This window comes from Cygnus atratus, chromosome 1, assembly GCF_013377495.2.
Source record: "Cygnus atratus isolate AKBS03 ecotype Queensland, Australia chromosome 1, CAtr_DNAZoo_HiC_assembly, whole genome shotgun sequence".
Lineage (NCBI taxonomy): Eukaryota > Metazoa > Chordata > Aves > Anseriformes > Anatidae > Cygnus > Cygnus atratus.
In genome coordinates this window covers 40789922-40811832 of record NC_066362.1, presented here as the reverse complement: position 1 = coordinate 40811832, position 21911 = coordinate 40789922, and the positions used below count along the sequence as shown (strand labels likewise).

Below are 21911 nucleotides of genomic sequence, written 5' to 3'. Positions count from 1 at the left end.
CATGTAGAAGAAAAAAAAATAAGGTTCAACTATTTACAGTTTGTTTTACTCGATGCCCGAGAAGCCACAATGATGCTATTAAGGAAAAGCCTGCAATGACGAAAAGCTGCATGGTTTACAAGGGGATTGAAAACAACTGCAAAAGAAAAAAAACACACTTGTAGAAATTGCAAGAGAAGCACTGACAATGAATGCAAAAAGTCAGATAAATATGTAAAACTGAAAGGCAAGCAGAAGGAGAAGGCAGAGCCCCAGCCCTAGAAGGGCAAACAGGATACCAATACCCCAAAAAAGCCAGACAGACAAAAGTTGTCGTACATAAGAGCAATTGAATTGCCAATAACAGAAACAAAACCGCAACATCTGTAACTGTTCAATAAATGCAAAACAAAAACAGCTGAGTAAAAAAAAATGGGAAATTGAAATCACATCCTGCTGCCACAATAAAAATGCTTTCTAACATCACAGATACTCTCAAACTCCTTTGAAGCACAGGCTGCTAAAGGCCAGCCGTATCACCCCAAAGATGTGGACACTGTTTTTCATCTGAGCCTGAAGAAATTCCAGTGGGCTGCACAAAAGGCAACACGGGTTACTATTCTAAATCGTTACTGCAAAAAGGCAAAAAGTAGTGACGCTAAATATCACAGGTTCACAGAAAAACAAACTCAGCACTTTCAGATCATAAGGGAGTAGTGGTGGTCAGAGTTAATGTCCTAAGCATATTATTCAGTATTGTCTGATAATTGGATTAAGAAATCAGAACATTAAGAAAGTTAACGTGCTGTATCTTGCATGTATTACAAACTAGACAAGCCTTATTCTTATGATTTGTCATATGATTTTACACATACTGTCATTATCTATGCTGGCAAAAAGAAGTCTTTTCAATAGGTCCTATTTTAAAGCTGCAGTGGAGTGTCTGTATAACAACACTGCAAGAGCAGTGAGCATCCCATAGAGCTTCCATTTTGACCCCATCCCACTTCATGTTGCTCTACGACCTCGGAACAAACAACACTTAGAGGCAAGTTTTCACTGCGAGCAAAAAAAGAACGACAATCTATTTCTGATACAATGGAGACTGTATCTCTTGGGAAGCTCGGGACCAGCCACGATGAGGTTTTTTAAATACCTACAAAGGTAAGTTCATGTATAAAATGAGGACCCAGCCAGGAAACTAGCCAGAAAGCACTGAAGAGACTTAGAAACAGACAATCAGCTGGGCACACGCTTCCAAGGTGATGCAGTTTCCAACAAGACCACTACAAGGGTCTGCACAAAGGGCGACTACCGAGTAAGAAAGTGAAAGTTATCATGGAACGGGCTGGGTTAGAAGGACCCTTAAGTATCATCTAGCTCCAAACCCCCTACATTACCCACCAGACCAGGTTGCCCAAAGCCCCATCCAGCCTGGCCTTGAACACCTCCAGGGATGGGGCATCCACAGCTGCTCTGGGCAGCCTGTGCCAGGGCCTCACCACCCTCATGATGAGTAATTTCATCCTTTATATATAATATACATCTACCTTTTTTAACTTTAAAGCCACTACCCCTTATCCTATCACCACACTCCCTGACAAACAGCCCCTCCCCAGCTTTCCTGGAGGCCCCCTTTAGGTACCGGAAGGCTGCTGTAAGGTCTCCCCAGAGCCTCCTTTTCTCCAGGCTGAACAACCCCAACTCCCTCAGCCTGTCTTCATAGGAGAGGTGCTCCAGCCCCCTGATCATCCTCGTGGCCTCCTCCAGACTCTCTCCAATACCTCCATGTCCTTCTTGTGCTGGGGGCCCCAGAGCTGAACACAGGGCTCCAGGTGGGGTCTCACGAGAGCAGAGCAGGGGGACAATCCCCTCCCTCGCCCTGCTGCCCACGCTGCTTTTGGTGCAGCCCAGGACACGGGTGGCTTTCTGGGCTGCAAGCGCACATTGCTGGCTCATGTCGAGCTTCTCATCAACCAACACCCCCAGGTCCTTCTCCTCAGGGCTGCTCTCAATCCATTCCCCACCCAGCCTGTGTGTGTGCTAGGGACTGACCCAGCCCAGGTGCAGGACCTTGCACTTGGCCCTGTTGAACCTCATGAGGTTCGCACAGCCCCACCTCTCAGCCTGCCCAGGTCCCTCTGGATGGCATCCCTTCTCTTCTGCGTGTCGACTGCACCACACAGCTTGGTGCCATCAGCAAACTTGCTGGGGGTGCACTCGATCCCACAGTCCATGTCACCAACAAAGATGTTACACAGCACTGGTCCCAACACCAACCCCTGAGGAACACCACTCGTTACTGATCTCCACCTGGACATTGAGCCACTGACTGCAAGTCTCTGAGGACAACCACCCAGCCAATTCCTTACCCACCGAGTGGTCCATCCGTCAGATCCATGGCTCTCCAATATAAAGACAAGGATATCATGGTGGGACGGTGCCAAATGCTCTGTACAAGTCCAGGTAGGTGACATGAGTTGCCCTTCCCCTCTCCACCAACCCTGTTGTAGAAGGCCACCAGATTCATCAGGCATGATCTGCCCTTAGTGAAGCCACGCTGGCTGGCACCAATCACCTCCTTATTTTCCATGTGCCTTGGCAGAGTTCCCAGGAGGATCTGCTCCATGATCTTGCTGGGTACAGAGGTGAGATTGGCCTGTAGTTCCCCAGGTCTTCCTTTTGTCCCTTTTTTGAAAATGAGGCTTATGGTTTCTCCTCTTACAGTCAGTGGGAACTTCACCAAACTGCCACGACTTCTCGCATATGACGGACAGTGGCACAGCAACTACATCCGCCCGTTCCCTCAGGACCCACAGATGCATCTCAGCAGGTCCCATACACCTGTGCACCTTCAGGTTCCTTAGAGGTCTCAAACCTGATCTTCTCCTGCAGTGCATGGTTCTTCATCCTCCCAGCTACTTTATTAGCAGTCACACAGGGCCAGTTGCAGCAGTAAAGTGCTCTGTTCTCAAGTCCGCTGCTACATTGCTCTCAGAATAATGCCATGAAAACACTTAAAGAATACAAAAACCATGTCTTAACAAGATACTCAAAAGATTCAGCATGACTGCAGACCATAGCTCTAGTGTAGGGATCTGATAATCATCTGCATATTATAGATCTGTATATATTTATTTGGATAGATATCTCTCAAGACCTAATGATCTGTAACAAATTAAATTCATTTTAGAGGTAGGTTTAAGTCTTTAACAGAATAATTAAGTTTCGGGGCAACTTGCCCAGGCATACGGTAGTATCTGTTACTGCAAGATTTTATTTTCTTTTTTTACTGTAGAAGTAGTATCCTGGCTATAAAAAGAATTATTTCATAAAAAAACTCCATGCCTGCATTAGAAGGCAGATTAAATTTAGACTTGCATTCCCCTCTGGCCTCGTGGCCTATAAAGCTAACCATGATACATGAAACAAGACTCGACTTTCAGTATTCAACATGTTAACTTCTCTGAGACGTCACGGTTCCATCCTCCTTTTTCAAATACCACAATAAATAACAACCGAATGAGATGACAAATGTAAGCTTAGCTTCTGGAGAGACCCTGACTAAACTCCAGAGTCACTTCCATACCTTCACAGAACAAGCAAGAACAAGCTGCACCCCAGCACAGCTTCCATGATATCAGCAGAATCCCACAGGGAACAGACTCAGGCTGTAAAGTCAGGCCTTTCCCTGATATTTAAGATGGAAAAAATGAGAGCCAAAGCTAGGTACAGTAAGTTTACCTATCTTCTTCAAGACACCACCAAGAGACATCACGGAAATACCATGCTTCTAACTTCCTAGGTGGTTATGTACCATGGGGGAGAGAAACAAAGATAAAAACAAAGGCTTCCAACTCGGAGAATTCCTGCCAGAAACCATAACTCAAAGATTTCTACCAATTTTGCAAGAAGATTTTTCTGACCAGAGTAAGCCAAAAAAAAAAAAACAACTCAACTTCTACAGCCAAGACTTTTCTAATTATCAGTAACTTCCACCTCTAACCCATCCAACACAGCCTGATAGCACTGGAGAGCGCACTCCACGGTCGTAACAAAGCAAAGCTCCCTCTCCAGGAAGAGTTCTCCTCAGGTCAGAAGAAGCACAGCCCTCAACAGCTGAAACACCTTCAGCAGTTCAGGCAACATCAACTCATACACAAGAATATTTTGCCAACAAGAAGAAGGAAGGATAAAAACAAGGTCTGTTTCCTAAATATTCCCCCGCAATTCCTTTGTTTCGAAGGGAAACATCCAACCCTATCATCACCTACCGCAGAACCGTCAAGAAAGCGTCAAAAGAACTGTTTAGAAGACCCAAGGAACAGAATGAAGGTGGTAAGGACTGCTAGGATCATTTAGTCCAAGCACAAACAGGGTAAGCAGCACTCCCGTGCCAGTGCTACGCCGTACAGACGGAAGCAGAGCTTGCCATTGCAGCCATCACTGGGCGACGTGAACACTGGGAGGAGGAAACAAGCCAGCAGAGACTGCCCAGACCGGTGTCATGCCCCATGCTGGGGTGCTCCACGCATGCATCCCGGCTCCTGCAGGGCACACACTGCAGGGCAGCCGATGCCATCTGCACCCTGGGGTGCACGCCCAGAGGACTCCCCCTCTTCGGCCATCCATGCGCACCCTGATCACGCTGAAGAACTCACGTGTATGAAAGCAGCGACGCCACTCGGAGAACCAGTCAGCACGACGTGGCCAAAGCTCCTTCATAGGCACAGATTTGAAACACCAGTTATCGGTGTGCCCAATTCAAAAGCTATTAAAATAATTTTATTAATAGAGTCTCCAGAAGGGCACCCAAACGCAGCTGAAAGCATCAGGGGTTGGATAATGCACCAGTTCCCTTCTTCCTTTGTTAGTCGCCCTCACTGTTTACCACTTGTGCCTTTCAGTTCGGTCCCATCTGGCTTCACTTTCCAGCCACTGGATCTTGTCAAGTATATACTAAATAAAGCGCTGCATCCCAGTAACAGCGCTGCCAAAAGCCACTTCTCACTATTTCTAACAATGTGAACATTTTTTTCCAAGCCTTTCACCATAAGGCATTATTAAAGTCGTTTTTTAAACTCTTCCCCGCTTTCCAGCGTTCAACAATCACTTTTAAAGACTCAAAACTTCAAGGCAGCACTTCACTGTTAGTATTACCTCATGCTCAGCCAAAAATCACCTCCTTGCTCCTGATCAGTAAACCACCTTTAAAAAAAAAATCAAGGAATATATTGCACATTTTTAGTCACAGAATTATACTGAGCTTCTGCTGAACTGCTTGTTCATATTTATATCCTACCAGTCAATACATTTCTGGATAGAGTCCCGTGCCTACCTTCCTTATCTTCAACGCATTACTTCGAACATGGCTGCATAAAGGTGGACTTTGCTTTACTAGTGCAACTTAATGTGAGCGCTAGATGGTTTTGTACAGTTGTTCTGTCCTCATTGCTTAACACCTATCCATCTTGCTCATCTGCAAGTCTTATTAACGGCGATTTTGTAATTACTTCCAAATCATTCACAAAAGCGTCTCAAGTCTAGTTGATTCACTCCTGCAGGACTTTCAGGAACAATTCCCCCCAGCAACTACTTCGGAGACCTACCAGTTGGCCAGCTAACTCGGTCCCTTTATCATATGCTATAAGAGCATATAGTGCTCATATGATGCAAAGTGGCTGTTGGTTACTGTACTTCACGACTAAGATGATATTTGTATGCTCTGCAGCGGGATCTACGCAGTAGTTCACCAAACTGAACTTTGATAGGAAAGAATACCCTTGGAAATAAGTTTCCATTAAATAAATTAAGCTGGCTTTCAAGTGGGAGGAAGACCCACAAACTCAGTCAATGAGATACCACCAAAAAAAGCAACCAAACAAAGAAAACACACACCATAAAAAGCAGTCGCATCATCAACTTCCTAAAGTGTTCACATTTTCAGAACAGTTTTTACCTCTTCTTACCAAAAATTACTTGGGTCACTTGTTTATGCTGAGCCTTTCATAAATAAACAAATACGTAAATCTTTCAGCGCTTGAGTACTGAAGTAACATTTCACAATTTCTAAGACCATCTTTCCTACAACATTCACACTGACAGCATTCAAAAATACCTCATGGTAAAAACACAAAGCCATAGAGCCTACATAAAAGCCAAACACCTCCCTCCCCAAAAAAGCCCCTTAAACTTTGAAAGTAGCTCAAATTAGTCAAACAAAAAGACAGTAAGAAACAAAACTAATTTTAAAAAGCACAGGAAGATATCTGAAAAAGATGCATGACACCGAGATAACACTAGCATGAAACATGGGAAACTGGGAAAGATTATGACAGTCCTATAAAAAGCATCACTTTTCTGTGTACAAACGTAAGAACCGATTATATGCTCCAACGTCACCACTTACATAAGGACATGGTGCTATTTTCTTAAAAGGTGGAAGTCACCGAGCACGAAGGCCGCTGACCTTCAGAAGAACCACTGACCACAGAGGCACTGCACTGCTCGGTGAGCAGGGCTGTGACAGCACAGCCCCCTACGGTACCGAATCCCCGCGCTTTTACAGACACTCCAGAAACTCTCTTTTCACAGCCACCAACATTTAAAACATCCTTCTCTTTGAAAGGAATAAAGGAATTTTAAGGACTAAGGGAACACCCACTAAGATCCACGCAAACACTACCCTGATATACAGCCAGATAGCATCCGACTGACTGTACTGACTGGTCAGATACTCAACACTTCCATGTAAATCCAACTACAAAACCTCAAGAGTAGCGGTATTTACTGCAAATTGACACATTTGGGTTGGTGTTGTGGTACAATGTTATATTAATTTCCTTCACCCTTCATAAACATATTCCTTTGGTGCATAAAATTGAGTAAGTAACAAAGTCTACCAGGTCACCCAGCTAGCGAAACTCATCAGTTTAACCTGAGACACATTTGCCCACTATGCAAGAATTACTCAAAAGTTAACCTAACAAATATTAATAAACAGTGCATAAAATGCTATGGCTGTCTAACAGCTCGCACACGCTTTTTATTCCATTTTACAGTTTTTTTTCTATCCTTCTAAGCCTTCCACAAGTTCAGGATATTTCCTTTTAGGTAGAAACATCAGTTTGGATCGCTACTGCGAACTTCTGTCACTTCTGAAGAACATCAGACACTGGAAATGAGAGTACCTCGCCAGTAACTCTGAAGAAACATGTAGCGTCTGTCTGTGCGCACCACTTAAAAATAATAAAATAATCAGGACGTATCTGAGGTGCATGCTTTGCTATTTAACCTTCAAAATACATTATTCTATTTTAAAGTCGTAAGAAAGCACGGTTTGGAGCGGGTAGGTTACACAGTCGCATACAGAGGCCTGCAGAACCTCCTCAGCCATCAGGAAAGCTAAAAGTGCCCTTAAGATGTTGTTTAAGGAAAACGAGTGCCATCTGCTTAGCAGAAACCGGAGCCTGGCATACGCGCTCCTCTTTCCCGTAGGCTGAAGAACCAGTCCCCAGGCGAGAGGTGCACGCCCCACACAAAACACCCTCGCAGCAACCACCGCAGCCCCACACGGGAGGAGCGAAGGCATAAGACGAGCCCCCCCCCGCCGTGCCTGCCCCCACTCCTCCCCTCCAGGCCACCGACGGGCTGGGCAGGCCGGACACACGGCCGGACGGACAGCCGCCCCCACGCCCCCAGCGCCGGCCGGGGCCAGCAGGAGGCAGCCTCCTTCCACCCCCCACCCCGGGCTGGGGGGGGGGCCGGCGGCACCGCCCGGGGGCACCTCCCGCCCCGCTCGCTGCCAGCCCCGCCTCGCCGCGCTGCCCTGCCCGGCCGGAGCCCCAGTGCCGTGCCGTGCCGTGCCGTGCCGTGCCGTGCCGTGCCGTGCCCCGCCGCCCCGTGCGGCCTCGCCCCGCCGCCGCGCGCGGCCCGACCTCGGGGTGCAGGATGGGCACGCAGCCCGCCTCCTTCTCGTACTCCTCCAGCGGCGCCGCCATCTTGGAGCGAGCCCGCCGCCCGCTGCATGCCGGGTGCTGCGCGCGCGCCGCCGGCCGGCCCCGCCCGCCCCCGCCGCCGGCTGAGGGCAGCGGAGGGAGGAGAGCCGGGGGGGGGGGCGGGGGTGGATGAGGGCCGCGGGGAGGCCCGCGGGCGGTAACGGGCAGCGAGGGGCGCTAACGGGCTCTAACGGGCACCAACCGGCTCTAACGGGCACCGACGGGCTCTAACGGGCACCAGCCTGCTCTAACGGGCGCTGACGGGCAGAGGGCGGTAGCCGTGCCTCGGTGCCCTTTGGGAGCGCACTGCTGCTTGGGGATGCCGCTCTCGGCTTGTGGTTTCTGAGAAATTTCTGCTGGATTAATTCATTATTATTTGGAATGAAAGCAAAACGAGGACTCCTCTGTCTGTGTTACGTTGATTTATTTCCCACGTAGCGCTCGTCCGGTTCTCTGGAAGTTATCTTCGTGCCTCCTAGTAGCTAAGAGAGCCCAGGAAGAGATCAACAGAGGTTTCTAACATCTCTGCTATCAGCTCTTAAAATAAATAAATAAATAAATTGTAAACCGTCACCATGCTCAGAAAGTCAACAAAGGATCCTTTCCAGGCGCTGGTGCCTAACCGAACCAAACATTTCTTACGTCTTGCCACACGTGCTATCCAAACAGCCAACCCGTGTGCTGAGGATTTAGGGGTCAGATTAGATTTTTTGGGGGGAAAATAGGTTTTGCTGTGTTTTGTTTGTATTTGCTGTTCTTACCAGCTGCGTAACACGCTCACAGCCAAGATTAGCAATCCTAAAGCTCTTCATTTCAAACTCATGTAAATGCTCGCCATTATAAATTACATTCTTATAAAAAATGTTTTTCCAATTACAGAGTGTTATTGCTGGTTTGATTGCTGCTTTATGTTGTCATATCTATGGTGCTCTCATTTGCGTTTCTGAGAAAGGGACTTTATATAATACATTTTGTTGTATCATAATGCATTAAGCTCGTAAGCCTAAAAACCCACCATGATACGTTACATTCCTATCTCATATAAAATGCAACAGAGACGCACTAATAAAATTTGACTACAGCATTATTAAAGTGTTAAACCATAAATATCTTTTTGCTGTATAAATAAATACAAGATTAAAATTGTCAGGAAGAAGGATGACATAAGATTCGGAAAGCGCGAGTGTGGAACAGGTCCAAAAGCACAGATTTGAAATGTTAAGGTACTGAAGTGCTAAAAGAGCAGAACACAACACACGGTATATAGAAGAGGATCTTTTTTTAACCGTGCATGTTATTAAACGTATGAGAGTTTAGGTATAATTTGTAATCTGATTTGCCTGAAGAACAGAGTCTTCAACCTCCTGCAAACCTCAGAAATAGAAATCCTATAAATCACTGCAGTTCTTCGTGTATTTATAATAAAAGTAAGGGTCATAAAATAACCAAAAATCCTTATAGTATTTTTACTATGCACATTATTTTTTCTCACAAGTCTAAACAAGCTATGCTTCATCCCTTGGCACATTCAATTTCTACTCTGAAGTGGGTTGTAAATGCAAACCCTGCCATTTCCCTATTTATACTCTGTTCTTCACAGGTCCACACGCTTTGAAACCAACTCTGTTCTGAGAGACATCTGCACAGAGAATTCTTGCTGTTGAACTTGAGGCCCTATGTAGCTCACGTGCGGCCCATTATTTCCTTCTTCAGAACGGAGTCTCCCTTTTATTCAGAATCATTTCCTAATCTGTAACAGAATCGCTTGGAAACATGATTCTTTACTGTCTTACATCGTCACTTCGGACACACTTAACATCTGTGCAGAGTAAGCCAACAGCAGATACAAACCTAATAACCTGCTGTGGTGACGCAGTTTGCACCTATTTTCCATAAATGTAATAAGGTTAGATGTTTTTCTGGATTCTGAGAGAAAATTGTTACCTGACCTTGAACAATTATTTTGCTCCTCTACATTTTACTTTGCTCATCTGTAAATCAAGTATTTTGACACCTAATTCTGAGGGGTAGTCTGAATTTATTATTGCTGCAGAGCAATGTAAAGTTCTCAGATTAAAAATGCCTTGTAAATGCCAGGATTTTTACTGATCAATAGCAGAAAATGCTCTTCTGTGTGGTTTCATTGAATGATCAGTAGCTGATGTGTGAAATGTTTTTCATATTGACCAAAGGTTTTATCCAGTGCTTCCTACGCAGTATGCAGTAGGGACATGCCTATGATAGGGGCTAAACACAGTGCACGGTCAAAACTGGTTTTAGATTCTAGTCTGACAAAAGAAAGCACAGTTCACCAACACCATGGACCCTTGACCTTGGCTGTCATTCCTTTCCTTCCTTCCTTCCTTCCTTCCTTCCTTCCTTCGTTCCTTCCTCCTTTACATTAATCACTGTAAAAAAAAAAAAAAAAAAAAAAAAAAAAAGAGTCAAGGTCCAGACACCTTTTAATTTTTGGCTAAGACAAAACACAGCTTAATGGAGAAGTAAGTAGCACAAAGTCTTACGATTCTCTTTTATGCAGCATGAATTTCACCTTTTCTGAATGAACTGTCAGGAAAAAAAAATAGCTTTGGCAGAGACAAGTCATAGTATATTTGTAAAATAAGAATCCATATACAGGTTTCAGTACTAAGGATTATTTTACAGCTATTTTAGATTGGATCTTCTACTAAACTGTGAAATGTGACCGTGAAATAAAAGATATACATGTCTTAATAGTATTTTTGTATAATGGCGTTACCAATTAAAATGACTAAAAGTGCAATTAAACAATGTTTACCTTTGCAACTAAATGCTACAATTCAAGCTAAATGTTTGCGCTCTTGGCAGGCAAAAACATGTAGTGAAAATATTGGAACGTCTTAGCACAAAAATAAGTGCTAAGTCAAAAATACTCTTCCTAACCCTACAAGAATGAACATCCTTAAAGGAACTGTGTTTGTCCTTCACTTCTCCTACATAATTTTCACTAATCCTACTCTAATTAAAACACCACGAAGTGGATTTGCCTCCATACTTTGCCTCTCTGAAATTTTCTCTTGCTTAGTCATCCTAAAAAGTAGCTTCAGTAGCAGTGGCTGAAATATCCATGGAAGCACATCGCATTCCTGTTCTCTGGGTATGTTTGCAAAGCAGCACAAGTAATGTAATTAACAGAGGAAAAATGAAATACCGCTAGAGTGACATCCTCAGCGCTCCTGTGGCCCGAGGTTTTACATCTTCGTTATTAGCTATCCACGCAGCATTTTCTAATCATGTTACTTCATGTACTCTGTGCTTCCTCTAGTGGTAATTGCATCCATCCATCTAAATGTGTATGAGCACATAAAGCACGTAATTCGCTTGGGTTTATCCAAGTCTGAGCTAACTCTCCGCATTCCCTTCTAGATGGAGAGCACCCGGTTCTCACACGGTTTTGACCAGCTTGTGTCGACGAAAGCCTGTGGCTACAGCCACCCCCAGGTGGCCTCCTTCTGGGTGCATTCGGGGCTCTGCTTCTTTGAAGTGTTTATACAGCATGCTTCTGCAGGCCAAACTACCACACCATTATCACGTTACTGGGCATCTAAGTGCGCACTGGGCTCAGAAGCCTACCATTCTTTAAAGGCTGTGTAGGTTTTTCTTCGCTGTAGGGATCAGCATCTTTTAGTTGCCCTAACATCTGTCTGGTCAAACCTCACTCCTTTAGCTGTGACAACATGCCTCACACCCTGCATTTTCATGAATGTTTCACATTTTGTTCTTTGCTATTGGAAGGCCAGCTGCCACCAACCATGAAACTTGCCTCAGTAATTTCATTTTAAATCCCATGCTGTAGGCCCTTTGCATTTTTAGAAACTCTTACTCACTAGATTGTATCTCAGCATAGCAGGAGACAACTGGAGGGAAATTTCAGATGAAACTAGTGAGCCAATTTCAACAGCAGGGAGAATGTGAAAAAAAAAAAACTTCATTCACAGATGACCTTTCTCCATCCAATGTGGAAAAAACTGGAGAAAAAATAATGTACGGTATGACCATTTTCTTGTTGAGGAGAGGTGTCTTCAGCGTTCAGAAGAAACCATTAGTATATGAATGTAACAGGATCACGACACCATTACTGGTTTTCCTTTCATACCTCCTTGTAGTTCAGTTAGGTTGTGATGCCCCAAAATGCTCAGTTTAAAAATTTAGAGAAAAATACTTAAACTGGTGACAAACAGCCCTTGCCCCACTCTGGGAAGGGAATTACATCTGAAGTCAAATTAGAACAAGTTGTTATAAGACCAATCCAAGTCATTTATCTTCAACGAGAGCCACAGCTGGTGGGGAAATTGGAAGTTTATTTTGCTTCATTCTGCCCAAATAGCTCCATGGAATTTGTCTTTAAAAATATAATCCAGATGAAAATGTTCTCAAAGCAAGCACATTAGGAGAATAATAAGTATGCAGAATTCATATCAGAAATCTAAGACAGTGAATCGATAAGGATGGCTAGTGATAGTACAACTGTGACTGTAATGTGCCACTGCAAGTCAGGCAGAGCTATGGATAAAAGAGATCAGTGAGTGACGTGGTTTTCCTTAGTACCATGCACTGCTGGGCTCCTCTGCTCCGCACGGCCAGCAAAGAGAAATAGTCTCAGTGGCTGCATTAGGCAGTTGTGGCAGGCAGTTTGTTTCTGTGGATCCCATCAGAGGGCCAGACAGCACTCTTACTCCAGCTTTATAATGATGTGTTTCTGAATATCAGCGGTAATAGTCTTGATTTACACTGCTGTAAACAGAGGAAAGTCAGACACGGTGTATATACTACTTTTACTACTTCTCAAATACTACCACATATCAAGGCAGGCAGTTTTAGATACCATGCAGTATCAGCAGTCTCCCTAGAACAGGAGGAAAAAGGGGGGAAAATCCCAGCTTAACTATTTTCTGATGTCTGGGTGCTCCCTCAACCGTTGTAAATTGTAAAACGCCACATGGACAGTGGTACTAACAGAGAAAGCCACCTTCTTCCTCACTCCTCTTGCATAAATCTGTTGAGGCAAGCTTCTTTTGATGAGAAAGCAAGCCATAATTTTGGCTACTGGTCTGCAGATGATAGGTGTTTTTCAGGACTATTGGTATGGAACAGGATGAGTCTGTCCAAGGAAGTCGTCTCTTCCCCTGCACAGCCTCTTTTCTCCTGCAGCAAGTCTCCAGGAGATTAGTGTCTTAAAAAAAGGCCTAGCATGGTGTTTGAAAGAAAGCATCAGAAAAATAATGTACTGCTGATGTTTCACCCTCACCTTCCTAGAGTGAGCAAATTCTCCATCTGGCCTTTGGAAGCTGGAAAGCCCCTTGCAACACTAAAAGATGTTACCTGTTTCATTTGAAGGGAGACTTTTTTACTTGTAGCTTCCCACAGTGTAATTGAACCCCAAATTTCTACATTGAATTAAATGCAAGGAGCTTCTCCACTAATGTTATTAAAATATAATGCTGATGAAATAAGCATATATATGACAGTGACAAACCGCAAGATGCTAAACGTATTTCTGGAATCCTAAATGGCTTAGTTAATTGTTATTAAGGTTGTGATTTCAAACGGTAAGGAATTCAACCTGTCAATACAACATCTCTTCCTGAAAAGCTTCTTTCACTTCCTGGTGTTTGTTTTTTGTTTGTTTGTTTGTGTGTTTAGCACAGGTTTTTGTTTGTTTGCTTATTTGTTTAATGAAATCATTATTTAGCATTTGAACACAACCAGAGAGGTGAACATTAAATTTAGGCTGTTACTAAGCATAGCAACCTCACTTTTAGGCTTTTGGTATTTTTGTCACTTTACTGTGTTCCTCTTTTCTGTCAAAATAATCATACTACCAACAAATAGGTATAGCTCATGAATAATATAAAACAATCAGGTTCTTTCCGTAGGTGATTACTTTTGTTGACACAATTCCACGTGCTGACAAATTCTTCAATGATTCATAATGAGTTAAAAGTACAGAAAATTAACAGCTTTATCTATCAACATTTTTATGCCCTCTTTTTTTTCTTTTTTCTTTCTTTTTTTTCTCTTTAAGACAATGTGCACCTCTTTCCCACTCATCTTAATTTGAACATCTGGCCTCATGTTATACTCATGGATGGCTTTGCTGCTATTGTTAATGTCAAAGCATAATTTCATCTTTCTTTATTCGTTATAGCCAAAGTTACTATTATTAGCTTGCTCACTACTTAGACTGTCCAATACTTAAATACGTCTAATAGGTCTACTAAAACATATTTTAAGGTACCTGTTAGTCTCCTTTGAGTTTTGCCCTAGAGCTCTTTCTTTAACACACCCAGGAACATGCCACATATACCAGTTTGTTCTGCTAACTGGGGCAAAACTACAAGTACTGTGATGCAGCTCTATGCAACATATGATACTGGTTTATGCTTAATATTTGTAAGGGAAGATGAACAGACTTGAAAATGAAGACTGACTTCACTTCATGAACTTCTTTTGCTATTTTTCATTGACCATTTGTTCTCCCAGACCTCTCTTTGCATACATTGGGCTGATTATTCCAACTGCCTTTGAAGAAGGTCCAGAACATGTCCAAAGGATGTATTACTGAAACATCGGTAACTGCTGAGGGAGTAGCTCACTGCCAAACTGAAAAGCAAGAACAGACCAATAAAATAAAATAAATAGCCATGCTACTTCTTTAGAGAGGTATTAATGAAAAAGAAGCAATAAATACTCAATTACAGTGCCCTTTCATGGAAATATAGGCTCCTCAGGAACTGAATTTGAAGCAGGCTGAATAACAAAATAAGAAACAGAACACAGGAGTTTAAGTTACCATCTTTGGCTGGAAGCCAATAAATGAATTATTTTTGGTAATTTAAATCAAATGAAATAAATATTTTCCCCTCTCAGTTCAAAATAAAGCTCAGAGGAGCGTGATAGATTTATACTGTTCCCCTTTACAAATTAAAATCTGTTAGCTTGATTGAATTAATTTTCAGTGATTAAGATGATGCCCAAACATACTTACAAGACATATTTATAAGACACTTTATAAGACATAAGTAGCATGACCATAGAATACTCTGTGTTATAATCCTATTCAAGAACTGCAGTTATTTTCATCATGGTAGTCATCTAGATAGCCATCTAGAGACCATTCTGCATATTTGCCAGAGATGGACCTGCCCATTGACTGAACATGGAAGATTGTTTGCATACATGTAAAACAAAACAAAACAAGGAATAGCACCAGGAACAATATATACAACAAGGAAACTTTCATCAAAAGTAGTAAGAAAGAAAATGAAAGATTAAAAGCAGAAAGCTTCTGATATTTCTATTGTTCACATTCTTTTAATGGGAGTTGTTTTATTTCTACATTTAATTCTGTAGAGGACAATTAATTGGCTGTTTGAAGTATTTAAATTATACCATGCACGTATTTTAGATTTATCATAGCATTGGAATTAGGGACAGACAAAATAAGCCAACGCCACTCATGATAAGCTTTCAAAACTGTGACAGAAAAAGTTGTATGAATTACCATCTTATTTAGGTTTCTGCTTGATTTGTAGTGAATATTAATTAATTTTTAATATCATTAATCATTACTTACAGGCAAGCACTCTATTCACAGGTGCTGATATGAACTAGGCTATGTTTGAATGGGAAAGAGTGGTAGCACCAACAGGTACCTGCCCTGGACGAAGAAGGGCTATGTAGGCAGTAGCAATTTCTACTATCTCATTGATTCACCTGGAGAAAAAAAAAATGGACAAGGTTTTAGGGTTGAATTTCTTGTATTAGACATTAGTCATTCACATAATGACTGCCAGAATACTGAAGCTACTAAATGAAGAATTAAACCCTATAGTTAAGCTTTAAAATAAATAAATAAATAAGCAAACAAATAAAAACTAACACAGAGCAAACATTTAGGAGGTTTGCATGAAAATGTTCAATCCAAACTGCAAACTCAAACATTCATATGGATCATTAATATTCAGTACTGCTGCGTGATGAAATTTTATTCTTTAAAACAACAATAACAACAACAAAAACCAGAATACTGGGGGGTGGAAAGTTGCATGTTTAGACAGTGCACTTGGGAATCACTGAGGATGTGTATAGGAGGTGTATAGCCAGCATAATGAAGCCTAGGAGCTCTAGGGAATGAGCCAATGGCACCATTTTTAGAATAAATGCAAGAGAACAGAGCTGTCACGTTAAGGCTGACAGTGCTGTTATGCAGCTCTAATCTGCTGTACAAAGATCTGGGTTAGGAGAGGAGGAGAATCTATAGATGCGCTATTCCAAGGCTGCCTTTCTGAGAAAATGCAAAAGAAAATCAAAAACCATGCATGATCAGAAACATTACAATATGCTGGGAATGCAGATAACTCCAGAAACAGGAATAGGATAACAGGGTAATTAGGGTAACAAGATAGTTCCAGAAATAGGAACCCCCCCCCTGCGGATGATTCCTACAGTGTACTAAGACAGACTTCCCTGGAATTGCTGTGAAGTTTAAGACCCATTCAGGCCCCGTCCTCAAAAGTGCCACCACTTGAGAGACTTCCCAGCACTCTAACTGCACATCTTGATGTTAATGGGAAGCAGCAATGCTCAGGAACTTGCGGGATCAAGACCTCGGTCCTCCTGGACTTCATTTACTGCTGACTTTTTTATCAGTCTTTTAAAAAAAAGAGTAAAAAAGATTTGCTCACACTTTAATACAGTGGAACTAAAAGGTTTGGCAGACAACGGTATTTAATAGACGAGTATATAGCTGGGCTTTAAAACTGTTACAAATGGTCACACATTATACGGTAACAAAAACTTAAGCCATTTATTATAGTGTAACCTGCCACTGCTAACTCATAAACTATCTGGTTTAGGTTTTGGCCTTTTCTAGAAGTACATACATGCTTCCAGCATGTCTGGGAAACAAACGACAAAACATCCGCAGGGAATGCCACACCATAAAATTGGATTCCCTATTAAAATAGGGAAGGAGGGGGCTGCCAGCAAAACTCATCAATTTCATCTACAGCGCTGCAGATCAGCACTGAGCCTATTCTGGCTGTTGGTGGATGCGAGCTCCCCTCTATAACGCCGCCAGTCTCAGGGAGAGACAGAGCATCATTCTGTGAAGGAGAAATGAAGCATAACGCAGACCACATAGCCATATGCTTAGCTTCTTAAGAATGTCTTCATTTTTCCTGAGAGCCCATGCCTGGTGTTCTCAGCGTTCAGCCCAGCGCTGCTGCTCAGCATGGGGCCACGCAGCTCCTGCACCTCGAGGCAGAGGAGCCGGGCGGCCGCCTGCTGGGCAGGGCTGCGGGGAGCTGGAGCCAGCCCTGCACCTACTGAAATGCCCAGTTGCCACACGCCAGCACAAGGAGCCAGCTACGTGGTATAAGCATGGTGCTGTTCGATTAGGAACTCGTTCGGTGCTCATAGCTCACCCTTTGCAAATGCTCAGTTCCTGTCCTAAACCCTGGATAAACCCACGTGGATTTATCCACATGGAAGGCCAAGCAGAAACACAAAACACAGTGAATGGATCCAGCTGCAGCTGTTTTATTCCTTAAAGCAAGCAATACTCTGGAAGACCCACAACATACCTGTAATCATCTGAAGTTGAAGGTTGTCTTGCATTAGCCTTGAACACTTCAAACCTCTGGTTCAGAGTACCTTTCTTACCAGGGTATGGATTTTCCTGCTACTGAAACGATAAAGAAAAAATTTTCCTGCCATCTTTTCAGTATCCCCATTTTCAAGTAAAGCCTTAAGAAAAACAGGAAGTGAAGGCTGGAAAGGAAGGTTAGACTTCATATAACTTAGGAAGCTAATTAATGAATTTGACACCTTTATATGAAAGCTGGGAATATCTTCTAAAATATATATTTATTTATTTACTTTTTCTGCGGAAATCATGGAACACAACTGACAAGTCTAAAGCATCGCATTCTGGGAACACTATGCTTCTTCCTGTGTGACCTTGGGGGCTTAAGGAAGCCTAAGTGCATGGCAGATGAAGTTTTTCAGTATATGAAGAGGACGAGTTAATAGACATGAGCAGAAAAGACAGCTAAAGTACGCAGACATGCAAAACTATCTGCCATTCAGTAGCCTGTTACTCTGCAGTAAAGATGCTGGCTAAGAGGTGAGCCTGGCTCTCTGATGCATCCATCATAACAGGGGCGGAAAGAGAGAGGCGTTCTGTTTGTCATGAATCAACAAGGAGGTCAGCAGGAACATGAAATGAATTTTTATGAGTATTTTGGACGTCCAAAACCACTCTGTCTCTTGCCCAGATTATCAGTCTGGCTCTTCTTTCTGTATTTATGTTTTTGACTTCTAGTGGGAACAATTAAGAAGAAACAATGAGCCTCTGCTGTCCTGACATAAAATCTGCAGTAAAATCTAGCCTCTGGAAGAAAAGCTTAGAATCCATCGGGGAGAAAATACATCCTCTTGATAATTGTTTAGCGATGGCAGAACACTGAGGATGCTCTAAGGATATGAGGCATGAGATTATAGATCTAATAAAAACGTCTGTAAAGTAGAGAGTAATTGAGATGTTTTAGAATACATTCAGCAACCATGAACTGACACAATAGGACAAAAATCTATGTCTGCTTGAAAGAACAGAACCAACAACCTTTCACTGCTCCTTTCAAGGACAACAGAGGTTTTTATTTTTTTCTCTATTATACCTTGGAGGAGTTTCCAGTTTTTAAAGCACAGTAAATGCTGGAGCTGGTTCTGTCAAACATGAATAATTGAATTTGAGTGGAAATGCAGAGACTCTCAAAACACAACCGAAGACTTTGGAAAGCACTCAGAGAAAATGTATGGGCTAGGTTCACTTCTCCTGATCTCATTTATATCACTAAACTTGGCCTATCTCCGCTGAAATCAGTAAAGTTGTGCTTGTGCGATACTTCATTTTCAGCAAAAATAAAAGCGAATGAGATAGAGTATTTGCAGGAATCGTCTCTTCAGAGACAGGGACAGTGGGTATTGTGAGTATCTTTGCAAGCACTGAAGTAGACAGTACGAGTCCGTGAATATCAACAAAATTACTAAATCCTCCAGCACTCCATGTGCTGTATCTGGAGTCTGCTCCCCCTTTTGCTCCAGTGACATGTATTCACTCCGTGTTTGTTCTCATTGTGTTAGACACTAATGAACCTCAGCACTCCGTCTCCAAGGGCACAGTGAAGATTACTGAAGCCTGCTGACTTTCCAAACTGCTTATTTCTTGAAGAGGTCATCCATGGAGTGAAGCCAGGTCCTGCCCTTTGCCAATAGCTTTGTCTTAAGTTGGCTGCAATTTTAGTAAATAGGTGGAGAAGTAAAAACAGGAAGAGACTAAGCCAAGGTGCAAAATGAAAGGGTAGGCAACAGGGGTATGTGATAAACCAAAAAAAAAGAGCCCTAAGTAGAAAGAAAAGAATATGAGTCAGTAAAGAGTTAGAGAACAGAGAATAGCAAGCAGAGAAACAATTACTGCCTAAAGCATGCAGTAAAAGATAGAGAAAGCAGGGTATTAAAGAAGCAAAAGATAAGTGGGGGAAGAAGAGGGGCATTTCTTACTCATTATCTCTTGAAGCTACTTTTTTTCTTTTTTAGCAAGTGTTGGTTAATCATAAAGTTGCAGTTATTTAATTTTTGAGTTGTACTCTATCTTCTCCCACAGAATGTATACAACCTATAGGCTGGGGCAAGGGAGCAAGGAAGCCATGGGGTCTCATACCTCTGGAGTGAAATACTAGCCATATTCTTTTCTTTCTCTGTGGCTAAGCAGTATTTGACTTTCAGCTTAGCTGACTTTGAAATGTCAAGAATAGCATCAAGGCTTTGGCCTGTTTCTAGTGTTCACAAATCCCAGGCACTGAAAAAATGAAAAAAAAATGCCTTTCTTCCCCAGGGCTTTGCACAGAAAGGATGTTTCCAAAAACAATGAAGACAGAATTAGAAAATCAGGCAACAGACCTCCTTTTTACTCAAGCAGATGCTATTAAAACTGAAGTCTGTGTGCACAGTGTGCAATTAGTACCATTGCCTGAGAAGTGCATGGTTAAGAAGAGCTTTACACTCCCCATGTAAGACTTTTAAAAGAAAGGCGCATGTAGGCAATTCCTCTTATATGTGTGTGTCTGCTTTTTTTACTCTCCCACACTAGGAGAACAAAAAATATTTATTTAAAATTCTATTTACTCCTGCTGACTAGTCTTATTTCACATGGATGGTGTCAAGTAGGTGGTTCAAGACATGTAAGATGCAGAAAACGTCTTGCTCTGACCAGAAAAAGGCCTGCAAGTTTGCCTGATTTGAAAAGCCATTGAATATTGATGACTTGGGATCACCAGGAATGGAAATCAATGGTACTTGCCACAGGCAGGGTCATCACCTATTACATCCTCCAAAGATGTACAGCAGTTTGTTTTCTAGGCCCAGTGCTTCATGAGACTGTGAAGAAAAAAATCACATTTCTTTCATTAACATCCTCTCTGCTCACATTGATTCACTTCAGTTCTGACCCAATTTTAATGGCTGCTGCTTTCAAATGATTTACTACCATTGAAACAGTGACATGCTTTATTGGAAAATATATAATGACAACTTCCAAGTTGTGTGAAAATTTTGATCTCCACCTCCATCAGTTTGTGGAAATATTGGCTCCAAAGCTTATGTATGAATTGAAAGATGAGGTAGAGAATTATCAGAATAGTAAAGCTTCAAATGATGGTATCGTTTACCGTACTCAATTATTTCTTATTTCTTTCTTTAGCTCATTTCGTAGTCTCATAAGCAGATAAACATATATGTAAAAAGGAGAAGACTAAAGAGCAGCAGAGAAAGAGGGCAATGAGAGAGAAAGGGTGACAGATGATCTGTCTGAGCTGACATGGTGTGAGGCAGAGTGTGGAACTGGAGAGGAACCTCAGGGTTCCTGAATGCAGCTCACTGCAATCACGCTGTGGCAATGCTGACATTAGGCTCAGATGGATCCTCAGAGTATCTGTGTCCCCATCTATATCACATACCACTAAGCAGTCTCTGATAGCATGTAACAATCGCAAGACCATTAGTACAAAAGGCAAAAAGCCTCAAAAATTACACCATGGCACAGAAAGGGAACAGAAGACATGCACAGCACTGCCATTAGCTGAAACATCCCTGGAGAATTTCTAGCAGATGGATCCTGCATCATGCCCCACAGGAAAGCAAAAGCTGCTCAGTCTCTGCCAATCTGACACCAACAAAAAAATTAATCCTCAAATTAACCCCAAATCTGTCAGTTAGTTTAACCCTGGGAATATAAGCAAGATACATCAGCCAGCAACCTAAGAAGTTTGCCAGATTGTTGTCCCAGTCTAGTTCTAATTGTGGACAATCCATAACTTGTCAGAGAAAGCAGATCCACAGACCTTTCTCTCTGCCCATGCTTGGCAACACAATTACCAAATATCCCCTATAACAGAGGATATCAGTGATAAGGAGCTGAAATTCTGTGATGTATGCAAGATATTGCTTTCCTTTACTTCTCCCCTTCTTTCCTGCTCAAGACCAGACCTGAGAGCTGCAGATCTCCCAGAAGGCTGGCAGGAGAGTGGGAGATTTATGCCTTGGCCCCAGAATCTTGGTCTGATCAATGCAGTGACTGCTGCACCATCCCTATGCCTGACACAGGACATGTATCCCTTCCTGCATCACCTAACTGGTTGCTTGGGAGCTCGGAAACTTCCTACCAGAGTTCTCTGCAACCTATATTTTAAGACTAAAGTATGGCAACTATACCCAGGAGTTTTCTAAGTCAGTATCAAAACCTATCTTGCATATCAACCCCAGCCAACCCTGGCAGAACTGTGCCTAAACACAATAAAGTGAGGCCAGCCATCACACCCTGCCTATCTCATCCAT

At 42.6% G+C, this 21911-nt stretch overlaps 1 protein-coding gene across 2 annotated transcripts in view; it reads right to left on the bottom strand.

The window, feature by feature from the left end:
* The window catches only part of ZDHHC17 (zinc finger DHHC-type palmitoyltransferase 17), a 76262-nt gene extending 68224 nt beyond the window's left edge, over positions 1 to 8038 (bottom strand). The window contains exon 1 of one of the 2 annotated variants that reach the window (XM_035544068.2): positions 7917 to 8038. In XM_035544068.2, the coding sequence (XP_035399961.1) occupies positions 7917 to 7979 (63 nt within the window). In that variant the 5' untranslated portion in view covers positions 7980 to 8038. The remainder of the gene's footprint in view (positions 1 to 7916) is intronic. The other variant, XM_035544067.2, reaches the window with a different exon arrangement.
* Positions 8039 to 21911: the final 13873 nt, after the last annotated feature.